This window comes from Falco biarmicus, chromosome 9, assembly GCF_023638135.1.
Source record: "Falco biarmicus isolate bFalBia1 chromosome 9, bFalBia1.pri, whole genome shotgun sequence".
Classification (NCBI taxonomy): Eukaryota; Metazoa; Chordata; class Aves; order Falconiformes; family Falconidae; genus Falco; species Falco biarmicus.
In genome coordinates this window covers 36,348,871-36,368,617 of record NC_079296.1, presented here as the reverse complement: position 1 = coordinate 36,368,617, position 19,747 = coordinate 36,348,871, and the positions used below count along the sequence as shown (strand labels likewise).

The window sequence follows — 19,747 nt, the reverse complement described above, 5'->3', positions numbered from 1 at the left end:
CTACTGGGAATCCTTCTAAGGATGAGAAAACTATTTTTTTCTTAAAATTTATTGGACAATCCATTTAATTAATGCATTTTAAACACTCTTTAGCACCTATTGTGCGTATTGTTCAACATCTTAAAAAAATTAGCTAGCATCTGCCATCTAATTAGTGCTACGCAACATTTAAATAAGCATTGACGTGGCTCCTATTTGCCTGGTCCACCAAAGCCTGCAGGACATCATCATGCTGGCATGGACTACTACAGCTCCTTCCCAAGCAGAACTGTTTAAAATCTGGGGAAATACTTAAGAGACTCTCACTGACTACGTCTATGTGTTTGCAGCAGATGCTCTGTGTTAGTCTATCACACAAGACAGATAAGGGAAAAAAAAAAACCCCTTAAAAATGCCAGCGAAAACTGCAGGCAATGCAGCCTGTTACGGTAACTAAGAATATTAATGCTTTGATCTCTGCCTGCATCAAAAATGCTGAACTGGAGGCTCTGAAATGAGGGAGATTTTTAATTTTGCTCATTTTTTTAGGATATAAACTTTGAAGAACCAAAGCCATTTATTTAGAGATTTCAAGACAACTCATGTTGGCACCTCACTACCTAAATTAAGAAAATTGAAATAAAGAAATAAAAAAGCTTTCAGAATCAGATTTAAAAATTGAGCCTTTCAGCTCAGACATTCAAAAGCCCTTTAGGGAAAAAGAGGTGGGGGAGGTCCCTCTGTGATATGAAACAAGGACAATAAAAGGACTTGGGAGAGAACTGAGGGATTGAAAAGTTTTTAAAGCTAGCTTTAGAATGCGGATGCAAAATAGGTCATTTGAGACACACCGCCTGGGATTTTTTCTGTCACTTTTTATATATCACTAAATAAGAATAGAGTGTTTAAGGTTGTGATGGAAACAGAACAAGGACTTTCTGAAACTCATAAACCTCTTTTTGCACTAGAAATGTTCACAGTATCATTCCTAGCGGCTCTAGATAATTTGCTATGAAGTCTACATACTAACACAGGCAAATGCAAACAGATTCTGCATGGCAAATCATGCTGGGTGAATGTTAGCATAGGAAAATGCTTAAAATTTACTGTTGGCAGATAAATACTGCAGCTTATAACCTTTCAAGAGTGTATTTTAATAAAGAGTTTTTTTAAAACCTTTGATTTGGGGATTATTTTATCTGTATATACACGCAGGGGGGCAAAAATACAGAGCTGGATATAGATGAAATTATTCTGCACACTCTCTACCCCTGAAATTTGGACACGTACAGAGAATCAAAAATTAGGCAGCAATTACTACTACAGGTGGTCTCCTGAGACTGGAAAGAGAAACTTGCATTCCTTCCTTCCAGCAAGGCTGTAAATATTCATCACCTTTAAAACAAATGGCACCTGAAACGCAAGGCCAGCATTCTGTATGGCTAAGAAAAAAAAGGACACAGACTTTCCCGACCCTTCACAGGCAGCAGACCCACTCATGCGAGGGAGAAACCCCTGCTGGAAAAGCAAATAGGAAATGCCTCAGAAAAGGGACAGCCTACACTTCTGCTCCCCTCCACTGCACTGTTTCAGTCCTCCGCAGGGTAATGAAATCACAATCTGTAGGACCACAGTGGCATTAGTCATGGAAATTTGATGTAGGAGGATTAAAATTAGGTCCTTGATGTCCTAAATCATGCTTCTAAAATGAGTTGACTTTTGACAACTTTGAACTTAAATGGCTGTTTAGGTCTCCAGACGGAAGTTGGGATACTGCTTTCCCTTGTCTCAGCCTGCATTACCAAGATGAACTCATTGTGTTGATAACACAGTCTGCTCGTCTTCTCAGATAAAAAAAATCCAGTGTAAGAGTACACGAGGAAAATAATGATTCTGTATAGAAATCAAGTATTAAACATGGGCTCAGATGATGAGGTTGGGGATATACATTCGGTACTAATCAACCACCAAATGAGAAAGGCGTTTGGGGAAAAAACACATGTAATCATGTAATTAGAGATTGTCATCACGACTGCAAATAGTTTAAGGAACCAAATTATGATACAACTAAAAATCTTGCCATTCTCTTCCACTCCGCCTTTCTTCTTCCCCCGCTTCTCCCATCCAGATGTCCCATCCTTTTGCAACCAGTGAGGTCAAGCATCTCCTAAAACGTTTCTTCCCACCTTGCTCAATCCGTTCTCCTTCCCTCCTCCCTTCTCCCTACCAACTCCACATTACCCAAGGACAGAGTTTTCAGAGCTCAGTTTTGTATCCCTTAAGTATTAAGCATTAATCTAATGCCAGCAAAACTATCAAAGAAATTAAAGCCAAAAATGATCCCACAAACCACTTCTTTGTTAAAAAGACTGCATATACCCACTAAGGGCACTTTGTCACCAAGTTGCTTATTTTTTGCTAACTTCCCCTGTGGATTTCATTAAGGTCACAAAGCTACAGTGCAAACTGAACATGTTCAGAGTACATTTCCCTCTTACTGAATGAACGTCTCTCTGCTTTCTAGTTGTTTTTCCTAGAAACCCTCTTATGAACTCTAGCATCTAAATATCTTCTTCCTAAAATATTATTTAATACTTGAAGAATTCAAGAAAGTTTGCAAGAATTACCTTCCCCAAACTTACACACATTCATATACATGATGCTTCCTCACAGCATTTGGCCAGAGAGACACCTGTCCTTTTTCATCAAAGTCAGTAAAACTAACTTTTTTGGCCTTGAGCAGAAAATGCCATTTACAACAGATCCAGCTCTATCCCAGTCTCACCAAGCTGCAGAGTAAGTCAGAAGCCTCAAAAGGCATCATGAAAATCAGAGGACAGGGAGATAAACATTCAAGCTTTGCTCAAAGATGTCCCCGATAATAAAGCTATGTATTAATAGTTACCCTGAGGACAGTACTCTTAACAAGCCAGATACAAGCATTATTTATTAAAGGAGCAGGGAGAAGAGGTGAGCATACACTGTCCCTTTTACATGAAAAGTGCATAGTATGAGGTCTGAAGCACAAACTAATCAAAGCACATGCTGTCTGCTTTGTACCTGCCAGAAATCCTGGTGGAAGGGGAGAGGGTTAGAAAAGGGAAGAAAATGAGGGAATGCTTGGTTACAAAAAAACCCAAACCATAATTAAAGTCACAAGTATCAGTGATATTAGTAGCTGGAAGAAACACCTGCTGGATACCTAGAAACCAGAATAAAAGATGACATACAGCAACCAGAGCATTTTAGTAGTGTCTGCCAAACGAGCCCTGTGAAAACGAGCAACAGAATTAGCAGTACAAAAAGATAATAGCAAGTAGACTTCTGTCAAAACTGAAATACACCACGAACTGCTGGTAGGGGAGTTAGGAAAGGATGAAACATGTTCTGTACATGGATGTAAAGCAACCCAGGTGTCCATAGGGATGTTTGCGCACCATGCATTTTCCCATGTTAGAAGCAATTAAGTATTTTTTTATGATTTTTTTTTTCATTAAAAACAAGTCAGGGGAAGAATTTGCAGTTCAGTGTCCACACAGGTCCCAGTGAACAGGGAAAAGGAGTGAGGAACACAAAAGTAACTCAAAACTGCTAACCAAAGCAATGGGAGGGCCAAGTTTGGCTGGGAGGAAAAAGACAGCAAGCAAAAACTCACAAACACGGACAGTGCCGTCAGCAAAGGAAATCAAGAAAAGAAAAAAGGTGTCAGTTCAGATCAGATTTTCTGATTAACTGCAATAAACTGTCTCTGTTTGTTTCCACAAAGGGTCACAGGCAAGAATTATCTCCCACCAGTTCATTATGACACTTTTGGGAATGGTAGAGGAACTTTCATATAAACGTGTGTAAGGTTATTATCTATGTAAGAAGACGTCTCCTGGTTACTATGTAAATGCTGCCTGCGCTGAGATCAGAAGGTGAAGGAATTTAAAATCTGGAAATCTGAAATTGGACAATGACGTTTTATACAGATTATGGACTGGGATAGCTGAATGCTTCAAGGTATCTTCAAGCAAGTTATAACCTAGACTCAACAGCTCCAGCTGCTGGCACTGGGGACCCATTTATTTCGACCATTCTTACAACAGACACTGGCAAGACCTCATGCAGTTGTATTTAAAGGACTCCTCACCTGTTTTCATTGGATCTAAGCTAGAGAAAGTAGTAACTATCCCTCTCTGTTAACAGCTCAGAAAATTCACTGCACATGCAGTTTACAATGCTATTTACTGAATTGCAACAGCTTGCTTTTGTTAAGGTATCATTTAGAGTTGCATCCTTTTGAATGAAGGTTTCAGAGGCACTTCAGACATCACAGGAGCGCAGAGCTCTAATGCAATGTTTGGCTCCTGAATGATGGCAGGACTTTGAGCTTGTTTCATTTGCTTCAAGTTTGGGTCTACAGCAGCTCATGCCACTCTGGTGGAAGTCTCACACTCCAGCCTTAGCTCATACACAAAGCAAAAGGACCCCACAAATTCAGGCTAATAAATAGAGGCTCCTTTTTCCCCTTCCTTCAAGCCTGGCAGCAAGATCCTTCAATCCACCAGAAAAGGATCTACTTCCACCCTTTTCCATAGGAATCCTTCCTGAGTACATGTTTTTAGGCTCCTCTGCTCCCAAGGTGCTCTTTAAATCTTCCTCCTGAGCTGACTCCCAGCAACTCTTCTTTAACGGACACAGACCTCCAGTTACACAGCCATGGCAGATAAGTGTAATTTAAGATAATCATTGTATTGGTCCATGATACAAGCCAGCATTATACAGTGGAAACAAATTTCAGATGTTTTACTGGCCCTTACAGAAACCATCTGAAGTATTTTCCTTTTCCTTCATTTTGCTATTACCCTGCATTACTCTACAGCATCCCCAAACATCTAGAGATGTAAATGTAAATGCTGGCAGGAAATACGTAATTCATAAATTTAATTAGAGGGCATTGAAAGCCTCTATAATTACTTACTGCAGCAAGGGTAGCAGGAGGGTAAGCTGTTGCTGGTAGCTCAAAGGCTTTTGTTCATATTAAGCAGCAGCAAGAAATTTTCCCCACAAGAGAACAAAACCAGCAAGTGAAGTGTATTCTGTATTAAACTAATAAGCCATCTCAGGTGGTTGGTTTTTTTTTTTTCCTAAATAGGCTAGAGGTCTCTTAAAAGCACTACATCTTACCTTCAGTGTGAGCACCCAACTGCACATGCTGTGCACCCACCACATCCATTTTCTGCCTCTGCTCACACCTTTCCACCAAGCTCTACTGCTGAAAGCTCAGCTGTGGACTGCCTGGCAGCTGCCCTGGTGCACCAAAGGACCCAGGTGACAGGGCGTAGTTTTGGTCTCAACAGGGTAGATATGCAGATTATGCTTCAGAGGAACACCATTAACAGCATAATTTCTTTTTTTCTTTGGGAAATTAAGCTTGTCAATAATTAATGCATAAGCAAAAAAAAAAATAATCAAGAAACAGAGAAGGCATGAAAAAAGAAATTTTAAACAAAATCTGTATTACAACTTATGTAGCATTAATGAAGCTTACACCATGTTACCTGTGCTAAGACATATACTTCTACTTTGTGACAGCTTATTCATTACTATCCTCTTGCTAAGCAAGATGCAAGTAGTGAGTGATGAAACAGCACAATGCCTCCATTTGAAAATCAAATGTGCAAAGAACATCTCCATGTCACCCTCAAAAGCACCCTTGCTTAAGGCCTAACAAACATTATGTAGCAGGGGAACATCTTAAATTAAATAGGACTTCACTCCTCCCAACCAGAGATATATTTTTCAACAAGGTAGAACAAGAGAAGGGACAACAGGAGGTGTTTCTCCTACAGATGGGTTAAAGCATTTGCTTTCCCACTGTCAAAATGCAAGAGGAAGAAAGAGACACAGTGGAAACAGAACAGATGAACATAGTGCTCTGGACACCTTCATGCTACAGCACCACAAGCTACACATTAGATTGTGTCTATTCTCACATCAGCCATTTGTTCAGGCTCAGTATGAAGACCTTGAAATGTCTGCAGCCTGATTAATTCTACTCTGAATGAATAGTAATCTATGCTTTTTCTCCCCTATGCTTGCTTCCCTGGGGGAGAAACCACCACACTCAAGACAAAAATGGAACTAGGGACAGTTGCCCCTTACACACTCAGCCCAGCAGCAGGTCAAAGAAAAGTATGAGTTCATGCTGGCAAACAGATCTGACCATGAGTTTTTGCTGGATGAATGTCTCTAGGGTTTTTGGTCTCGCATCAGGAAGAAAAAGCATTTAGGCTCAAATTACAGAAGCATTGTTTCCATTAATAAGGCAGTAACATTTACCTCCCTCTCCATCAACTATAAATTATCACTAGGAAGGAGAAGGGGCAGGAAGAGGGAAAAAAAAAGCAGGTATTGTCTTCTCACTATAGCATTCAATCACATGCACAGCAAGATGCTTCAGAAACCCAATGCAATTACAACAGAGGCACATCACAAAACCCTTTGGCAAGACCAGTCTCAATCACTGCACGACAGCCAATTAGTTGTTTTGATGGTAGTTTTATGTAAATAAAATTGATTCTGTGAAAAGAGCAGCTCATACATCTCCTTACTAATGCTGTAGCATTTAAATCTCAAACATACATGCTCAAAATTCACACTGGTACTAAACATTGTCTTGTAATACGTAATTAAAATGCAACTGACTGCACTGCTGGTTCTATTCTTTTAACTTAATCGCTTTTGAAATTATTACTTGCATGCAACCATGGGTATACGTCTTTGCTTGGAACTAAAACTAATTCCATTTTCTACTCTTCAGCCAAGATTTAGCCTGCAGATTGTCAGTACTTTTCAGTACCACAGCTTGCTTGAGTCTGACCACTCATAAACTCCTTTCACTTTAAACATGAAGAGGAATTTTCCACTGAACAGGCCTATTACTTTTTGAGTGCACGCCTGTACCACAAGTCCCATTACCTGCGTGACATTCCTAAGGATGCTTAAGGGACTGATGGACCTCTTACTCTTCTGCTTGAAAGCTCATCAGCTCCACCAATGCACAAAGGTAAAGCACCAGAAAGTCATCTCCAGGTAGAGGATGCTTTGATAAACCAAGAAGAATATGTAGTTGTAAATAGGCAAGGAGAAAAAGATGCAAGAGGGTTTTATCCCTTGGGTGCTACTATGCAAGTGAAACTCAAATGAGTAAGGTTAGCTCTGCAGCACCTCAGCTGGTGCTTGACTGAGAAAAGACAGTGTTGGTTTTTAAACTGAAACACAGAGCAAGCAATAAAATGAGAACAAGATGCTATCAGACAGATCAAGCTACTCTCAGCTTCTTTCATTACCAAGGGAGAGCCAAGGCCAACTTACTTTATACCCTCCTCAAATTATCCTCTCACCTGAACATTATCGCTACCCTAATAGCCACAGCCAGATTTAGCCAGTCCCAAGGTATCTTTAAGCAGACAGCCAAGCAAACAAGAACCTCTATATCTTCATTTTCAAGAGAGCAAACTGCTTCTAGGGTGTTATTAGACTGTGGAAAAAATAGGTCCCAGGAGAAGAGAACAATAATGAAAAGTCCACTGCAATACCCTAAATCTGCTGCCTCACCTTCAGACTATCCAAACCACAGCGCACAGAGATCCAAGTGCAGCACTGACATCTGTAAGTTACATAAAAAGCAATTTCACTCTGTTACAGATCAGAGTGAAAGGTGGTTAGTGCATAAGGCAAAGGCTATCTGTTCTCCACCCTTCAGCCAGCACAGAATCAGCCTTGCTGAATGGCAAGATCCTAAGAGCATGGATGATGTGCACAGCCAAGTACCTCAAACACCAACCGTGGATTTTCAACACCCCTGTGTCCATCACATTCAAATGTGTTGCAATTCAAGCCCTCGGTGCTGAGGAGCAGAGGAACAGAACGTTGAGTTCAGCAAAGGGACTGCCTTTGGATCTTTTATAAAATGTGATAGGAACTGACTGCAGAGTGCTCAGGAACAGAGGAACGATTAGCAAAAATAGCGTGGGATTTAGCATTACTTCCCTACAAACAAACCTTGTTTATGTAAAGCCTAAGGGATGAGTGCAATAGCTTGACAAGAAAAAATGATAAAAGTGAGTGGATGCAAAACAGGCTGTCATAAACCACAACAAGAAACATTTGATATTTTGCAAAGAATGTATGTACTTTTTGTCTGTTTGTATTTTGGGGGTTTGGGGTTTTTTTGTTCAATCATGAAAACAGACATAAAGTTTGTGGCAGGGGGAGAAGAAAACAAGTGTTCACAGCATGCTTTGTAGTTTTATGCATCAAAACTAACTGTTCAGAATACTACCTTCCAATTATCTGTTTTCAAGCAAAATCTTGCTCTGCTGTCTGGGTAACCAGAACACTTGTACAGCACTGACAACAGTAACCCCGGGTATTTGATCACCTTTGGCATTTACCCTTCCCTACGGAACACAAAACAAGACAGGAAAATGCACGTGTTCAGGCCACGCTGTGTTTATATAAAGCCTTAAATGATTTTTTTTTTCAGCATCGAGGCTTTCTGGAAATGCCTGATACTGTGTCAGGTACCTCACTCAGCAATGAAGGGATAAGATGCTGACTTCACCTTGGGAAAACAGAAGCTTTATTTTCAGATTATGCAGATGAAATGAAAACATTGCTAAAAGCTGGAGAACCGTTATGTGCCCATGACGATATGATGGAAAACTAACCTGCAGTTATCTGCATCAGGGAGTCAATATGAGCTGCTAGTCCTAGGGTCAGAGGTGCCTTTCCTGTACTCCTCCATACCACTGGGATTTACAGTGGTTAATTGGGTCTCTGATTTCCATAATAACAGGTAGGATGCTACATGGCTCCACTTACACAGGCAGACAAAACTAGATCAGAGCGTGCCCAACATTTTACCAACATGTATTGTGACAGCACAAACATCCAGAACAGCTGTGTACCACTGTAGGAAGGACCTAGGGTTCTAAAGGGGAACGGAGTAAGGCTGTTGGGGGGGGGGGGGGGGGCGGGGAATACATGCTCAGGATGCAGATAAAAACAAAAGAGCGGCTCCTTCCTTTAGGAATCTGGAGATGAATCGGGAAGGGAAAGGTCAAACAAGCTTCCCTTGAAATGGTGTAACGTGGGGGTTTCATACAGTCATAAAAAAGCAGCAAGGAAACATGATTGTAACCTATAGTTTCCTGACATACCAAGAGATAAGAAGAGGTAATATTTTGACCACAAACATTAAAATAAGACTCCTTAAAAAAAATATCTTTCTGTCATTACAGAAAAAGCACTTCAATGCTACCAACAACAAAAAGCTCAGAAGTGAGTATTTTGAATACTTCATTTAACTTACACCCACATGCAGGTAATAACTAAGGAACTCTAGGTAAAAAAGCCATTAAACAATATATACTTAATAGCCTAATGTTCTCACCTTCCCATCATAGCGTTTCACTATAAACTGATCCAGGCCCAGGTCTGAAAGAGAAAAAAAAAAGGTATTTTAAAAAAATAATAATGCTCTTAAGAGTGTAAAAGTAAGTACTTCCTGGGTTTCCTGTTTGACTGAGAATTAGAAAGTAAAATGCACTGTCTGAATAACACCAATGGAAGGAAAATTTTTTTGGCTTTGTACATTTAGTACTTTGTATTTTGATCATGAAAGACAACAAATAACATGGGATCAGAGCAGAAAACCTCCTTCCAGCAAGGTCAGTAGGAGAACAGTTCCCAGCAACTCCCAAGAGTCTGAAATACCCACCCCAGCACAGATTTTTGCACTATTAGCCCGCAAACATTTTGCTCATGATTCCCCATGTAAATTTGTGTTCATAAAACTGTTACTACTTTTAATAACATCTTTTAACTAGTTCACAAATGGGAGGAAAAAATATTGTTCCCATAATTAACTGGGATATTCCCAAATAAATCCAAAACTCGTTTAAAATTGCTCGTACAAAGATTTTACAGGAGATAAGTTGTAGCTGCATTTGTAAGAAGGCAAGCGCAATAGCTAGGAGAGCATTTTGGAGAAAGACAGAAAGAAATATTATTTATACTAGTAAATTCAATCTCTCATACCATCACAAAATGTTTTTTCTGCCTTGAAAAGCGGAGAAGAAACCCCAGCATTTACAGAATTAAGGTACAGAGCTCTCCATCTAATCCGCAATGCCCAGCAGGGTGTATGTAAACTGATGAATACACATATAAGCAAGATGACAAAAATATTCAGGAAGATTAATTATCTGAAGTTTGCAATCCAAAGTCGGGAAGATGCACCCTGAGAGAAGATTAAGCAGAACTCAAATCGAACACTTCCAGTAATTTGGGAGAGCACAGGCCAATTTTCAGCTCTCTGAAGAATAAAACCACTCATCAGAGTTACATCCCATTCATTTTCTGCCACTGTTTATGATAATTATCACATCCTCATTTCAATTCAAATTAGAAAAAAAGATGAAAATAACAAAATAAAACCTCTCCCATGCCTGCTGCATCACCTGCTCATGAAAGAGGATAATAAAAGCCTTCCCCATCTACTGGAAAGGTTCATCATGGTTACACAGTGCAGAAAATGGAGTGATTAATCACTCCAGGGTCCCCTTGACCTTTCTGAACCAAAGCAGCTAAAACTCCTCTGTCACCAATTTCAGATATCAAAGCAATTTTCAGAGGGTTTTCTGAATTTGTGAATATCCAAGCCAGAAACCTTCTCAGTATTGTGTGCACCTGACAGTAAGAGTGAAAATTGCATGTTCGTACCCATTTTCAGACTTTAATAATCATCATGTGACTTTTGTCCTCCTCAGACTTGTGTGTATAAACACAGTACATTAAGTATTGTCACATTTGGTAAGTGTGCTTATTTTACCAGAGACACATTACCTGGTCAGAGCTCACCCCAACCATCCATCTGGATGCTGACTGCTAAGCAAAGCTTAGTTTATGTCCACGTGTTGTAACAAAGTCATTTCTCAAAAACACCTGTTCCTATGCCAGGAAAGAGTGCTGTAAGACGTATCTCTGACAACCTGACATCATACATGTACTCACCGAGAGCTAAAAAAGGACCGTTTAAAAAAAGCAAGTAAAAGTATGTCTTAAGAATACCGCCACCCCCTGCCCACAACTGGACACTGCTACTGGGAAAGCAAACAGGTTTCAAAGGAGATCCAAAATGAACGGATGCTCACATAGATGAACAGCAAGACAAGATGAACAATAATATTTTCAAAATGTATTTCTAAATACAGATAATAAATATTTATATAATAAATAATATATACAATATTCTGTATATACATGCAGAAAAGTTATTAAAAACAGATGAATGGGAAGAATACCAGTACCTGTACTAAAGCAAGAGGCTAGTATTACAAAATTTGTGCTCTCCACAGATGAACATGAGGCGGGCAAAAGGGGAGAAGATGCAGGGAATGACTGGAGGGGACTAAAAAGCACCAACAAATCACAATAATGGAGTCAGCAAAAGAAAAACACACTGGTGAAATCAGGAGTTTTGAATACAGGGTAGTTTGCTTCCAGACTAGGGTTTGGTCCAGCCTCATTCACCTAAGCACAGAGATGTTTGTTTCCATGTGTTTCCTCAATTACTATGGCATGCAACAAAAAGACATGGAAAACCAAAGCATCTAGGTAACCCGAGACTATTCCTGTGAAGAACAGTGATGGACCTTGACTTACATACAGCTCTTCTGTAACTGCATCCAAACCGTCATGCCAGGTATAGAAGCTGCCAGATCTGTCCTCAAGCTTAAGAGTTCCAAGCACTTCATTATTTGCTGAAGAAAAAACTGCTTACCCCAACACAGCAGATGCAGGAATGTAGCTACCATTACCTATATCATGTCAGTCTCCTTCAACACAATCACATCTGATGACAAGCAAATATATAACCTTGATTTATGCATGTTTTGGAGATCGGGGAGACACATTTATATGAAAAAGCAGCACAAAAATTTGTCACTTCTGCTGCTGCCTTTTTTCAAGTCAGTGTATTAGCACACCCTGGAAGACAGTGTTGGTGAAGGGAGCTCAATCCAGTTGGCAGCCAGTCACAAACGGTGCTCCCCAGGGCTCAGCACTGGGGCTGGTTCTGTTTAACATCCCTATTGACAACCCGGATGAGGGGATCAAATGCACCCTCAGTATGTTCGCAGACAACACCAAGTTGTGTTGGTGGGAGCGCTGATCTGCTGGAGGGCAGGCAGGCTCTGCAGAGGGGTCTGGACAGGCTGGACCCATGGGCCGAGGCCGATTGTATGAGGTTCAACCAGGCTCAGTGCCGGGTCCTGCCCGTGGGTCACAGCAACCCCACACAGCCCCACAGGCTGGGGCAGAGCGGCTGGGAAGCTGCCTGGCGGGGAAGGCCCTGGGGGTGCTGGCTGACGGCCGGCTGGGCATGGGCCAGCAGTGTGCCCAGGTGGCCAAGGAGGCCAAGAGCATCCTGGCCTTTATCTGAAATGAGTGTGGCCAGCAGGAGACAATGGAAGCAACTGTCCCCCCGTGCTCAGTATTGGTGAGGCTGCACCTCAAATACTTGTATTCAGCATATAATTTTGGGCCCCTCACCACAAGACAGACACCGAGGTGCTGGAGCGTGTCCAGAGAAGGGCAACAAAGCTGGTGAAGGCACCAGAGAACAAGTCCTATGAGGAGCAGCTGAGGGACCTGGGGCTGTTTAGCCTGGAGAGCGGGGTGGTTCAGGGGGGACCTTGCTGCTCTCTACAGCTGCCTGAAAGGGGCTGTGGGCAGGTGGGGGTTGGTCTCTTCTCCCAGGTAACAAGTGACAGGACAAGAGGAAACAGCCTCAAGTTCTACCAGGGTGGGGGTTAGTTTGGATATTAGGAATAATGTCCTCACTGACAGGGTGGTCAAGCATTGGACCAGGCTGCCGAGGGAGGCGGTGGAATTCCCATCCCTGGAGGTGTTTAAAAGACATGTAGCTGTGGTGTTTAAGGACATGTTTAGTGGTAGACTTGACAGTTCTAGGTTAACAGTTGGACTTGATGATCTTAAAGGTCTTTTCCAATCTAAACAATTGTATAATTCTAAGGTTCTATTGCAAGCACAAGCCTATTGGTTCACATCAGTGTTTTATGCTCACCCTTTCTCCCAGCGATGCACAATACTATTCTGCTCTGCTGCATTAACTAAGCTGTATGCTTAAGTCCCTCTATACAATTCCCCTTACCATAGCTCTCGACAGAATAAGCCAATTCAAAAGCTGAAAAAAAAGGCATTTATATGTTCAAGGTATAAAGTTTTACTCTCTATATTTTCCTTTTTCCAAAACAGTTTATTTTCTTTTTTATGGACTTAGCTATGTGTTTTTCCACAAGTCTTTAAAGTTGACAAAAAGGAAACCAAGAAAAAAGAGGGAGTGTGGCTTGCTGCCTGTGTTCTTTTTTCTTTACATTACATAAAAACCCCAAAATACTTTTCCTTCAAGACATTACAATAGGAATTCAGCATTTGCGTAGGCTGGAGAGCTAAAGGAAACACTGCACGAATCAGTCACATCTGAACAAGGAAAGGAAAGAATGTTAGTTATTACATCTTTGTTATTCAAAAGGCAGCGTGCTAAGTTAAAGCTACTGCAGGACTGTAAGTGATACATTCATAAAGCAAATATCCTCTGACTGGGCTATTGCTGATGAGCTGCAGGAACACAAGCTAATAGGTATGTTTAACAGTAAAAAAAGAGCTTTTCCACCTTGCGCTGAAAAGCAGAGTCCGAAATACTGTTCCCCCAGAAATGAATTAAAGCATTTCCTTGAAGAGAGACAGCGATGAAATCCAAAGAAACCATTTCAGGAAGACAGCTGGCTGCTTCACAAAGTCTCCCCAGGACTGAACACACCGTAATGTGCACAACAGCTACTTCAGCTCGCATAGTGAGCATCCAGAGCAGCTGGGATTTGGTACTTGTTTCTACTCAAACCAACCCAGAGCTTTCGCCATGACCTGCTCCACAATATGTGTTTTATTTGTACGGAACACTGTAAAACCACCTCACCTTTCACTACACATCTGGATTATGAAAGCCCCTTTTGCTTCCCCAGCCAAGGGCTCTGCACCAGCCACTCAGTTTCAGAGTGCCAATGGTGACCTGCAGCAATTTCCAAATTTGCTCACCATACCAGCTTGTTTGTAACCTTTAAGTACCAATATGTATCACTCCTACAGATTCTGATACCACCTAAAGTACTATCAGGGGATCAAAAGAAACAGCAGCGCTGCTGTGGTGTACCTAAGCAAGTAGCACCACTAGGACTGTTATTTCAGATTAGACTGACACCACTTACCAATACTAACATAGGCCTCCACTCTTATTCATGTGATGGTACTCACACAGCATTCTTAAATAAAAATGTTTCAAAATAAATAAAAATTACTTACACTCACTGCCTCCCACAATGGGGAAAGGAGGGTGTTCGACAGGAGAACCATATTCTCTGCATTAATTTTTTTTGGGGGGTGGGGGGGGGGTGGGGGTGGGGGGTGGAGAGGATGTTTGAATGGAGAAGGAATTATTTATGTAAAGGAAAAAAACCCCACATAATAACCTGCTGTTACTCTTGTTCTTGAATCTTAAGTCAAATGCTTATTATATTTCTATCAATTAATGAAAACAAACATTCCACAGATTCACTCAAAGCCAGCTAATAACCATACTTGATAAATATCTAAAATACCAAGCTCTTCATTTTATCCTGAAGAAAAAAAAGAAATCCATGGGCAACAGATTATAGATTGCAGTTTTGAAAGATATTTAACAAATGAGCTTCTAGAATAATTATTATAGTATGTTAAGAACACAGTTGAGATCAATTAGAAACCATCATTATCTCCTCTGGGATGCCAGCAGTTTTCCACTAATAGAAACCTTTTCAACTCCTTCCAGTCTTTATCTTTGTAAGATGTTTCACCTTATTTGGGTAACATTTAATCATCCTCTGCTTTTCCTTTCCTGTTGCTTGATATATAACATGGACTCTTTTTCTTGAAAGCAGATGAGCAAAAGGGCTAATTATGAAGACTGAAAAAGAGTCTGTTAACTGTACAGGCAACATGCTATGTTACGGGAAGAAAAAACACTGGACCAAGTTTTCCCCTCCACAGCTGTAACCCAGCTTCTGATTTTTGAGTGTTTTCCCCTGAACTTCAAATGTGATCTGCAAGCAAACAATAAGCAGCCTGAGACTGTTCAGGGGGCAACACTCTCAGCTTTGTGTTAAAGTCTAGAACTGTTTTGTTCATTCACAGAACTACTTCGCCCTCACTTATCTCCCCCTCCTCCAACGGACAAGTCAGTCTCTCTACGAGATGTGCATTCGTAACACAACTGATCAGCCATATCAAACCGTTATCTATACTGGAAACCCTGTTTCTTCTGATGACTATCACATACACATGCATGTAAAAGCACCTCTCACTTGCTCCTCCTTGGCTAGGTTCCTGGGGTCTCTCATATTAGGTGTTACGGCCCCAAAGATGATTCTTGCCTAGGAATGATGTATTTTCACAGAAAAAATACCCACATCTATTCACCTTCCTGGTTTAGGAGATAACCACTGTGTTACCTCTCCCTTTCACCCACACATCCTTTCCCTAAAGGTCTTTCCAGCAGATGGATTTGGGGGGAGAACACAGAAGTGAGTCCCTATCAACAAACCATAAGGCAAGTTCAGCATCTCTAGTTTCCTTCTGGGTGTTAAATACCTGAACTGAACACTTTGCAAAACTTTAGGGATCTGTATAAGCTTAGGGAGTCCTTCCCCTCCCCACCAGACTAGGTGGGCATTTGTCACAGCTCATGACTGTTGGTTCTACAGAAAATCAGATCCGTATTTCACAAACTTAACTCAAAATAACAGATATTCACTCAAGCATTGCAACAATCCAGATGCCAGTTTCTGCTCAGCTGCTCATGATTAGTCCAAACATGAAAACCAAAACTATTTCAAAACTGAGAATCAAGCTATACACAGACTGGTCAAGCCACCAGACACCAGCTCAGTCCTTCACAGCTCCTGTACTCCAACACCATCCCGTGCACAGAGGCTGCAGGGGCAGAGCTGCTGCTTCTGGCTGAGCTTCAACAGCATGTTCATAGTTTCTTGCAGACAAGGTAAAAAAAAAAAACAAACCACAAAAACCCCCCAAACCTTCCAGGGCATTTTCAAGAGTTCAGATATTTGAGTTGCTACACAGCATGGTGGATCTTTAAAGGCAGCAGGAGTTTTCATGCAGTGGGAGTCTGGGTTAACCAGGGGTGTAAACACTAGGATGGAAGAGCAAGACTGGTTTGCGTGTAACCTGTCTTTGTGATGCTGTGATGATATATGAAGCATTTTTTACTTCTTTCAATCCTTATGCAGAGACCAAAAAAATAGTACTGGTTGATTATACCACAGCTCCTTCTCAGTCCAGGATACCCTAAAACACTCAGTTCCCCTAGGAAAATGATCAATGTAGAAAGGACCCAGAGAAACTTGGAGAAATGGAGGGAACTTAGAGGCTAGGAAAGAAAGGATGACTGGGCAGGCCACCACCAAGCAGGTCCAAGCACTTGGCAACGTTCTTGTAGGCCAACAGTTGTGTAAGACTACAGAGAACATGCCAGCAACAACCTGCAAGTACCAGGCATGGTTATGGTTCCTGTCAAGTGTCATGGCTTCATATGCCTTTTTTCAGTAAAAGCCCACCCGCTATCAAAGAGCTGCAACATCTAAAATGTTTTTTGTTGTTGTTTTGACTTGTTTGTTTTTGTAAAACCTTACCCTGTCCACCAGAGTAACAGTATTTTCAGCTGGGGTACCAAGAAAGCACCAGGTACAAAGCAACCATCCCTGTTCATCCAGCCTTGGAGCAGATATCACTGCCCATGCTTCTGTTGGTGCTTGGACTTCCCAAACAGCATATAAAGAAAAAAAAAAATTTAAAGCAGTTTCCAAATTTAATGCCATTCTTTGGCTTATTCTGACAGAGTTCCAAGCTCAGCAAGAGGGTGTCATACCTTAAGCGCAGCTTGCCTACTTGAGAAAGCTACAGCAGAAAGTTTTACTGAACTAGAGAAAGCAATCTACAGGAGATAATGAATTTGCATTCATTAACAAAATGCAGTCTAGAATTGAGTTGACACTTTGTTGACAATAAATCAAACTTTCCTCTGTACAATCCATAAAAATGAGTCAGGCATATGGTACCTCACAGTAGATTATCAATTTAAAAATAAATACAACAGGGACTTGGATACCTCATTACTCTGTATCACTTACATTCCACAGTATTTTTCTCTCCATAAAATCACAGACACATTAACAAGAAGTTACTTGCTGAAATTAAGACTGGCAGCTGGAGCATACTGAGCATTCCCCTGCCCTCCTCCTGCCTCAGACTGCTTATGCAGGACCATATTAATTCACAGGACCAGAAGGTTATTGCTTTGCTGTACAAACATACCAACAAACGCCACACGCTGAAAACCTTGGGGTCAGCGAGACTGCAGAAAGTAACCCATAATTTAGTTCAAGCATTAACCTACCAAGCTAGTATGATTACAGTGGGCTACATCACTACCTGAGGGAGATTTCCAAGGAGCACTCCAAGCTACATAACCACCCGAAGGAGTGCCCTGGGATGAAGGCAGGATGCTCCAGCCCCAGTGGAGGGCATACCTGAGCTGTGGCTCAGGGAGAAAGCAGCCTCAACATTTCCCTACTAATCTATAACCTAGGTAATCCTGTGAGCCAAAAGTATCAAACAGATGTAAAGTATGGAAATAATCCAGTCAGCAGGTAGCACTCTTTGTTTTTCACTTCTGGTTTTAAAATCAGACCTATCTTTTTCATTATTTTTTTTTTTTACTACCAGCTTTTAAAACATTTGGCAACAAGATTATGTCTGCTTTGACTTTACTGTAGCATTAAGTGTTTTTACCCTTCTACTGTTCATTATGTATTAAAACATTCACTGTGATTGTCATCATGTACAGTGCTCATAAGGAAAAGCCATCCCAGCAGCAGCTTAGTCTAGAAGAAAGTCCATGACAGTAACAGTCCTCAAGACAGATTTTCAAACTAACAAGACACAAGATGCTCACTCTCCTGCTTTGCCTGCTGATAGGTAGCCAAAGCTCAATCTCATTCCACTTTCCAAGAGCACCTCGAAGTATCACCAAGGCAATCTTCTTCCCTTATAGGCTGCTTTGTGTCACTGACTGGCAGCATTTGCAGGCTTTTAAAGGCTGGAACAGGCTTCAGGGGCCATTTAAGCAGTTCACCTAGCCAGGGTAACAACAGCTACAACAAAGTTAGTGGCTAAGACTGACAAATTATTTCCCATTAGTCACCTTTGCTTGTCTCCCAAGTAGGTGTTTTCTGAGCACTCTTCGACCTATTTTCTGTGCACACCTTAAAATGCACCAAGCACATATATTGCACGGAGGAACTAAAAGAGAATCAGATGTGTTGAAATTAAACATAGGATGTTCTCTATTTTTAGCTGGACAGCAAAAATCCAGAAAAACCAAACCAAAAAAACAAAACAAAAAAAAATCTTGCATGGGAAGACTTGCACTCAGCCAGGTGCTACTGCTTTTCAAAGTACCTAAGAGCTTAAGATAGATAAAATGGTAAAACAGTTTCATTATCTATGAACATTATTTTCTGTTTATTGCTCAAGCTACTTCTTCACTGAAGATGAAACTATGTAATTCATATGAAAACTAAAGGCATTTTCAGGACCTGATGAAAACCTAAATAGCAGTTCACCAACCTGTTTTTAATGCTAATGCCAGGATTTTTTCTTCCCTCCCATGCACACTTAGTGGTGTTGTTTTCTAAGCACAAGTGTGCATGATATTTATTTAGCAACTTCATGTAAGATATCAAAACAGTTTCACAGTTTGCACATAAACTCCACTCTCAAAAAGTTAACATTTGGAGGCTGAAGTTCTTCATTAATGCCTGGGGAAAGAGGAGGAGTTTTAATTTGACCAAAGCCTGTTTCATTCTCTGAGAGACACTCTGGGAGACCAAGAAACCTGATTTCCCAGTTGTCACTCAAAACACAAATCTCCTCCAAAACAGAAGACAGGCAAAATCCTCCTGCCATCCCACAAAAACCAACTTCTTGCCAAATGCTCAGGACATAGCTCCCCAGACCAGAAAAAAGCATCTGCTCTCCCACCTGTTGTCTGCCAAACCCCCACAGGTACCATGGCTGATGTGCTTCCCTGCAACCCACAAGGAATTTGAAGCCAGCAGAGATGAGCCCCACTGTGGCCAGCTGCATCACAACTCAGCTGCGTGAATGGGGCTGCCTCGACTCCTTTATTGCTAAGGTTTTCCTTGCCAAAGCAACCTCCTTTTGCAGGTTTACGAACAGTTCTTAAACTGTTTCAGTTGAAGCTAAACTTTCATTATTAAATACGCAAGAAGGTCATCTCATCTGCTCTTCATGGGGCCACACCAACAAGATGTACTATGCTGCAACAGAACTTCAGGCAACATTTTAGGTTTGGAGCATGGAGACAGAATAGATCCAAAGCTCCAAAGAAGCATATCACAACTACACTTCTGAACCCAAATGATCACTGTTATTTGGCAGCACTGTGCTGCTGCCAGTCAGCTAAGTTCAGGCTGGCATGGACTCACTGCAGACTCTGTTGGAGAGATAAGCATGGCTCCTGCACAGCTGCACTGGTAACTTTCTGCCCTGTTCCTACATC

At 41.2% G+C, this 19,747-nt stretch overlaps 1 protein-coding gene across 5 annotated transcripts in view; it reads right to left on the bottom strand.

The window, feature by feature from the left end:
- The window catches only part of MICU1 (mitochondrial calcium uptake 1), a 105,796-nt gene that overhangs the window by 54,890 nt on the left and 31,159 nt on the right, over positions 1-19,747 (bottom strand). For all 5 annotated transcript variants that reach the window (XM_056350774.1, XM_056350778.1, XM_056350776.1 and 2 more), the window contains one exon: positions 9,422-9,465. In XM_056350774.1, the coding sequence (XP_056206749.1) occupies positions 9,422-9,465 (44 nt within the window). The remainder of the gene's footprint in view (positions 1-9,421; positions 9,466-19,747) is intronic.